This window comes from Culex quinquefasciatus, chromosome 3 (assembly GCF_015732765.1).
Source record: "Culex quinquefasciatus strain JHB chromosome 3, VPISU_Cqui_1.0_pri_paternal, whole genome shotgun sequence".
In the NCBI taxonomy this organism is placed as follows: domain Eukaryota; kingdom Metazoa; phylum Arthropoda; class Insecta; order Diptera; family Culicidae; genus Culex; species Culex quinquefasciatus.
This window is the reverse complement of record NC_051863.1, coordinates 56,538,608-56,546,195: the sequence shown is the minus strand read 5'-3', so window position 1 is coordinate 56,546,195 and position 7,588 is coordinate 56,538,608. Positions and strand designations below refer to the sequence as shown.

Below are 7,588 nucleotides of genomic sequence, written 5' to 3'. Positions count from 1 at the left end.
CACAAATAAGGGTAAAAAACTCCTAGCTGGGGCGATTTGGGACTCGTAGGACGAATAGGAACCCACGGGACAACTATACGTAGAAACACAGAAATCGGTCAAAAAATTTCAATCGCGGTTTTCTCAGTTGTACTTTTTTGAACATGGGAGAATTATGCGTAGAACGACAGTTACAGCCCTTGAATTTTTTTTGACTTTTTTAACCTTCAAACTTTGTGTCCCGATTTGCCCCACTTCCCGTTGACCTAAGGTGCTCATATTTTAGCCAGAAGCTAGTTTTATATGTACAAACAATCCCTGTAAATTTTCAGGCAGATTAGTGAGGTCGATGCGAGATGGGTATGCATTGCTCGTGGACTCGCTCTTAAGCATTTTTTTTATGTTGTCATAATTTTTTTCGCACTTTCGGCAAATGCGCGCTGTCAAATCCCATACTGTGCGTTTTGTTTTTGTTGATCTTCTTTTTCGAATTGCATGGCATTGTTGCCGGGAATGTTTTTTATTGCACAAAAAGTGCAGAAAATCGCTGGCAACAGTGTCTGCGGCACATTCTGAAATGCCGCGCGGCGTGTACCTTCGAGAGAAACGGACAATATTTAATATTATTCTAGGATTGTTTTGCATGACTTTTCATGGTAGAAGAATGCAAATCAGTTCATAATTGGATAACACTGATACTAATTTCAAAAATCCGGTTCTTCCGGTGGCGTTGCGCGAAACCATATTGCGGTAATTTTTTAGGCCCTTTTTCTCTTTGTGCATTGGGGCTCCTCCAGTCAAATTTTCATAATGGGAATTTGTATGATTTTTTTTTAAGGTGTAAGGGCGCCTCCATCCAATTTTTCATATCGAACATATCTGAAGTTTTTTTTTAAATGTCAAATAAACAAAATTTTCATTTTTTTACTTTTTGATTGTTTTAAAAATGAGTCAATAACACACAAAAAACCTTTTAAAAAAGCTTCAGATATGCATGTTTTTTAAAGTTAGAGGTATGACTGGTATGATTTTTTCAAGTCGTAAGGGCGCCTCCATTCAATTTTTCATGTCGAGAAATTGCATTTTTTTTTAAAGTCATTATGGCATCTTTAGTCAAATTTTTATATTGAAAATTTGTTTAAAGACTGGCCCATGGCTTAATGGCTACGACTCCCGCCTCATAAGCGGAAGGTTCCGGGTTCGATTCCCGACCGGTCTCCTTGAAATTATTCGACTATAATTGAACTTTGAATATGAACAAAAAACAAAAAAATTAGGCTTGATTCGAACTCACACCTTTGGGTTGGTAGTCAGATGCTCTAGCCACTCGGTCACCGAGAGGTTGACACCCCTTGAGTGAATTAATCCGTAGTGGTGAAATAATGTCACAAGGTCATTTACTATATAGTACAACAATCCCTTTCCCAATGATTCCCTTACACACACTACACACCACATTCTATAAATAACTCGAAGTGGTTGGTACGGTATGTCCTCACTTCTTCTTCTTCCCCTGATGATTCCATGAAATGTGGGTTCCGTTCATAGAATCTGTCTCTTGCGGTTAATGATGCAACGCAGTAGGCAGGGCTGCTTAAGTGAGTGTAATACATTTCGGGGGTTCTCGAAAGTACTACAATCATTAATAATGACAAGAAAGAACTTGAGGCGTAATCTAACCATAAGTTCTTCCCGGATGCTTTCTTCGGACTGGCTGCGCTTGTGTTCGATTAGATTAGATTAGATTAGATTTTTATATTGAAAATTTGTTTAAAACAAATTTAAGCCGCAGGGGCGCCAGTTAAATTTTCATATTGAGTATTTTCATAAAAATGTTTAACTAATGGGCCCTTTTCCGGTTAAAAATATTGTTAAATTTGGATATTTTACATATAAAAATAAATAAAATAAAACAAACAGCTAAGTAGTTTTCATCAACTCAAATCCACCTCTTTTTTTCTAAATATTTTAAAAAATGTATGCTCTTTCAAGGAGTCATTACACTACCGCAAACAAACGAACCAACTCGCACTTTTTCGTGTTTGACAGTTGCCAAACTCGCAAAATTGTTTGCGGCAAACTCGCAAACACGTTTGTTTGCCGTAGTGTAATAGCTACTTTAGGGGCGCCGATAATCAAACTTTTGTCATAAAGGCGCCTCTTGTTCAATCTTTTTTGCAAAATATTTTTTCATCTTATTAACGATTTTTTTAAATCATTTTATGGTGCTTTAAGAGTTCCGATAATCATGGCTCTGTTGGTTATCACGTCTAATCAAATCAAAGACCCCAAGAGTGAATTACACCATCTAGGGGAACAGCATCTAATTCCAGCGTGCCTCTAATGTTGGCAGGTCAGAACTTTGACATTCAATTAAAGCTAATTAAAAGCGTTTTCAACTGAAATCGAGTGATAAACTGCTCAATGAGAAGTGAGCAAGTAAGTTTCTATCAAAAGTTTTGCAAAATTAGTTGTTTAAATAGTGAAAATCAGCTAATTGGATGGAGTTAGGAGCGAGTGCTTAACCTGCCAAACATACGAGAATTTCCCCTACGTCACCGCAGTCACCAAACAAGTCCAATGCCAACGCCAAGGAATTCATATGCCAAATTTGAGCCAAATCGGAACACTTTTCTGGATGCTGCTAATTCTATTTAAATTATTTATGTAGCTATAAGCATGTTTAAGTTGCATTCTGGTCTTATTTTGAGTTATTTTAACCTTTCAACCCTTATCATGATTGAACCGCCAGTAATTTTCCGTAACTCAGTCAGTAAGTGTCACTAAAGTACAAAGTCTTGCTTTACAAGTTTTCCGCTCAAAATAAGTTGTTGAAGTCAATTTAATTTAATTTTATCAAATTAGTTTGGTCGTCAACAAGGAAATGGTTATTCAATGTAACTACTTTACTTTAATGTACTACTAACTTCTCACGGGGAAGCTTCACATTCATCAGTTGAGATTCTGTCCCCGAAACGCGTACCTCGTCGTGATGTCTAAATTGTTTCAAACTTTCGTGTGCTTGCACGCTGCCCAGGTAAGCTTTGAATCTGCGCAGTAGAGTGACCACGCGTGACGCTCGTACCATTTACCGTTACAGTTTCTGGTAGCAGCCCCCACCGAGCATCCGCTGGTACCTTCGCTGGCCGGGCTGCTCCAGGTGGGTCTCAAGGTGCACGAAATGGCCGAACAGGCCCACATGAGCGTGCGAAAAGTGTTGGGCCAGGGCCAAGGCTCGAACCGGGACGTGATCCGTGCGATCAAAGGCAACACAGACGAGCTGGTGGAGAAGCTAAAGGTGATTCAGGGCACGATTAAGGAGCAGGCCACGGCGCAGGGCGAACCGGTGCTGCGCAGTCTGACGGATAAGTTGGTGCAAACGGCGGACGCCCTGAGCAGTGAGGATCCGGAGACGGCGGGGAAGGCGCGGGAGTATCTGGAGAGTGTGCAGGCTGGTGTTTTTTCGTTGCTTGCGGCGGCGATGAAGGTGGGCGATCGGGTGGACCAGGAGAAGGATTCTGCCGCGGAGGAAATTAAGGACGGGTTGACGAAGCTGTACCTGGTGACGAACGATACGCTGCGGAAGACCAGCGAGGCACTGGGACCGAAGGAGTAGTGGGTTGGTTGGTTGGTTGGGCAGCCATGCGACTCCATGGAGGAGATGCGTAGTTGATTGTTTTTTAGTAGTACGTAATACTTGATCTGAAGGGCTGAATAAACAAAGGGAATCCCTAAACGGAATTCAAATTATCATCTTCTGCTTTCGATTTCATTTCCTACCATGAGCACGCAAGTCACGTTGCAGCACCCGAAAGAGGAGAAAGAGGGAAAAATCAATTCAAAATAAGTGTTTGCTTTTTCCGACTCCGAACGATCGCCGGAATGTGTATTGATTCGAGCCATCATTCTTGATCGCGCCCGTCGCGATGCACAAACTCTACACACACCTGGCAGCAGCTGTTGGGGAGCTACGCGGGCGTCGGCGTCGTGTGTGTTGGTGCGGTATATAAAATCCGGTAGAATGCCGCTGGATTGGATTAGTCAAAGTTCTGATTTCGGGCGGTTCACACACAGCACGATCGATTGAAAAGATGGCCAAGTTGGTGTTTATTGTTTTGGCTCTTTGCCTAGTGCAGGTATGGTTCGGAGTGCAAGTGGATTTGGGACTGGGCTGATTATCATCTGTTTCTGTGTGGTAGGTTTCGCTGGCACGTGTCACCCGAGATGCTCCAGCGCCACCTGCGGAGGAGAACCAGTTCCTCAAGTCGCTGTCCGAGTTTGGTCAAAAGTTCCAGACGGCCCTGGCCGATACCCAGCAGAGTGTGCTGAAGGCGTTGGGATTCCAGTCAAACGAGGAGGTGGTTGAGACCATCCAAAAGAACACCGGAAAATACGTTGACCAGCTGAAGACGATTCAGGCCACCATCCAGGAGGAAGCGGCCAAGCATTCCAACATCTTCGACCCGATCGTGAAGGACTTGAACGCCCAAATCGCCCAGACTCGTCAGAAGCTGAGCGAACAGAACCCCGAGCTGGTCCAGAAGGCCCAGGAGTACCAGCAGACGGTTCAGGCCAACATTCAGTCGCTGGCCACCGAGGCGCAGAAGGCCGGAGAACGCATCAAGGAGGAGGGCCGAGGTGCGTCCGAACAGCTGCAGGCCGCCCTCAAGCAGCTGTACGATGTCACCTTCCAGACGCTGCAGAAAACTACCCAAGAGCTGGAGCCCAAGAAGGAGGGATCGCGCTAAGTTACGACGCTGTGCTAGCTTATTATTAGAAAGGTGAAACTGATTAGAATCAATAAATGACTCAACTTGCTGTACCAGTACCACTCGCGGTATTCAATTGTTCGCAATTAGTGTTATCTTCGTTCCCAAGGAGGAAAGGCAAATTGAACGTTTCCCCCAACGGCTGATGACGGACGTGCGCGCCAATTACAGAATTGACCAAATTGTTTTTGAAATATGAATGAATCTTTACTACTTGTTCAACTGCACCCATTACAACTTTCACACGTTACTCACGTGCTGACGTAATTCAAGAAGATAATTGTTACTGAAATAATTAGCAAACTGCTGTCAGCGTAATGAGACTAAAAGTCACATGATAAATTAATATTTAAAATTGATAGTGATAGGTCAGCCACCTATAAAATTGCATCAACTTGCACGTTTTCCATCTATTTCATTATTTTGCTAAATTCAGACGATCCATATTGATTAAGATGACCAATTAGCATATCTCTTCCTGTTGTTCGCAATCCACGAGACAAAGGATTTCCTTTTAGGATGATGATCAATCCAAACTCCAGTCACGTTCTTAATAGTGTTATGCAAGCTACGGCACGACAGTTATTGCGTCGAGCAAAACGTCTGTTCTATTCAGATATATTTAATAAACCATTCAATTTGACCGCACACAAACACCATATCAAATGTGGTGTGATCTGGCAACCGAGTCAAGTGTTGATAACCTTTCGCTTGATAGAAAATTTGGCACGTTATGCAAAAAATGAAAATCAACGGTCGAGTTTTTAGTCTGCCCCGTGCGAGCAGGGTCGGGTCTTATCACCGTGAAGATTCTCTCGAGCGTAGCGTAGAAAATGTCTGGCGGCGCGCGGTTTGCAGCTCCTCCATACAAGAAACGGCGGTGGTCCAATGGACTTGGCAGTGACCTTCGTCAACTAGTATGGCGTTGAGTAGCTAGCGCGGCTGCTAAACTACTGTTCTCATTGTTCCGTGTTTGTGGTAGTTTCCAATTATCGAATTACAATCGTTTACAATTGCGATCTTCGCAGCGATCGTTGATAACGTCGTAGTTCATGTTTCCCATTTTTTTTAACGCTGGAACACCCAACGCAAGGCCAACTTCCGCGGACGCCCAAGCCTCCCAAAAATAGTAGGAACGGTAACTACAACTCGCTGGTTCTCGGGCATTGTAAGGATGTCTAGATGATCGTAGAACTTTGCAGAACTCGATTTGATCAATATGTAATTTTTTACACACGCAATAAAAAATTGGGACGATTTTTCGATCGCATAAAATTACAGATTTGATCAAATCGAGTTCTGCAAAATTCTACGATCATCTAGACCAAGCCTGCCCAAGGTCCGGCCCGCGGGTCGGATCCGGCCCGTGAAGCTATTTTATCCGGCCCGCGACGGCTTTTTAAAAAAGTTCTAAAACTGGCCCATAAGCTGCTCATGAAATATTCAATAAATAAATTAATTGTCTGGATTTAAAAAAAATAGCTCAAGATCAAATTTTCATATATTGTGTAACCTAACCAACCAAAAGGGGCCGCGCGACCGCTTTTTTACAAATTGAGTTATTTTCTATACTTGCAAATAACTCGAGCTTCGGTGACCCATTTTTACGTAGGCTAGTCATTTGCGAGGTACCTCAGCTTAAATCGACAAGCCCCACCCTGAAGAACGTTTGCATCAATCGGATTCAAACGTTATTGAACCCCGGCTTGAGCAACTTTGATGTTTCATCAAATTTTCAAATATTAACAAAAAGATAGGAATATTTAGTTATTTTTATTTCTTTTGCAAAAAAAAAAATGCTAATTCAACGTATTGTTTGAATTTTGACTATGTATTTTTTTGAAATGTCTTCGTTTCAAACTTTTTTTTATGTTTGAAAGTATTTCTTATCATTTCAATATTGTTAATCTGAAAAATGGTGTAAGAAAAAAAATTTCAATTTCGTAAACTTGTAAAATAAATAAATAAAATTGGATTTGTTGTCTAAAAATGTACTAAAAGCCATTAAATTGAAATGTCTTACAGTTTGAACTGAGTTTACTTCAAATTGAAGTTATTTTTCCAGAACAACTTTTCAGTGACAAAGTTCAATTCGAATCCAAATTTCGTTTGAATAAATTTTATCATGTCTCATTGATATTTTTCTATTGTTGTGTTGAGAAAACTTTTAAAAATTGCAACGACCAATGAAATCTGTTTTTTTTAATAATAAATTATATCAGAGTACATATTTAATTACAATCGACAAACGCTGCTTGCAATACCAGTTCATTTATTTTTGTACATAACAAAAAAAATGTGCTTTTTTCAACTTTTATCAAACATTAGTTCCGGCCCGCTGCTGATTCAGAAAAATCAAATCTGGCCCGCAGGGCCAAAAGAGCAGTTCTCTACGGAATCGGTCTTTTTTCTTTAATTTTAATTTTTGTATTTTTTAATCCGGCTGAAACTTTTTTGGTGCCTTCGGTATGCCCAAAGAAGCCATTTTGCATCATTAGTTTGTCTTTATAATTTTCCATACAAATTTGGCAGCTGTCCATACAAAAATGATATGTGAAAATTCAAAAATCTGTATCTTTTGAAGGAATTTTTTGATCGATTTGGTGTCTTCGGCAAAGTTGTAGGTATGGATATGGACTACACTGAAAAAAATGATACACGGTAAAAAAAAATTTGGTGATTTTTAATCTAACTTTTTGTCACTAAAACTTGATTTGCAAAAAAACACTATTTTTAATTTTTTTCTATTTTTTGATATGCTTTAGAGGACATCAAATGCCAACTTTTCAGAAATTTACAGAATGGGCAAAAAATCTTTGAGCGAGTTATGATTTTTTGAA

General features: G+C 40.7%; 2 protein-coding genes across 2 annotated transcripts; both read left to right on the top strand.

Moving 5' to 3' along the window:
* The first annotated feature begins 2,903 nt into the window (after positions 1-2,903).
* LOC119770264 lies at positions 2,904-3,724 on the top strand. The gene is made up of 2 exons (XM_038264808.1): positions 2,904-3,016; positions 3,080-3,724. Exons 1-2 carry the CDS (start codon positions 2,972-2,974, stop codon positions 3,593-3,595), a joined length of 561 nt encoding a protein of 186 aa, XP_038120736.1. The 5' UTR covers positions 2,904-2,971; the 3' UTR covers positions 3,596-3,724.
* A 229-nt stretch (positions 3,725-3,953) lies between these two features.
* Positions 3,954-4,810, top strand: LOC6039726 (apolipophorin-3). Its single transcript, XM_001849226.2, has 2 exons — positions 3,954-4,115; positions 4,179-4,810. The coding sequence occupies exons 1-2, from the start codon at positions 4,071-4,073 to the stop codon at positions 4,725-4,727; spliced, it is 594 nt and encodes a 197-aa protein (XP_001849278.2). The 5' UTR covers positions 3,954-4,070; the 3' UTR covers positions 4,728-4,810.
* The last annotated feature ends 2,778 nt before the right edge of the window (positions 4,811-7,588 follow it).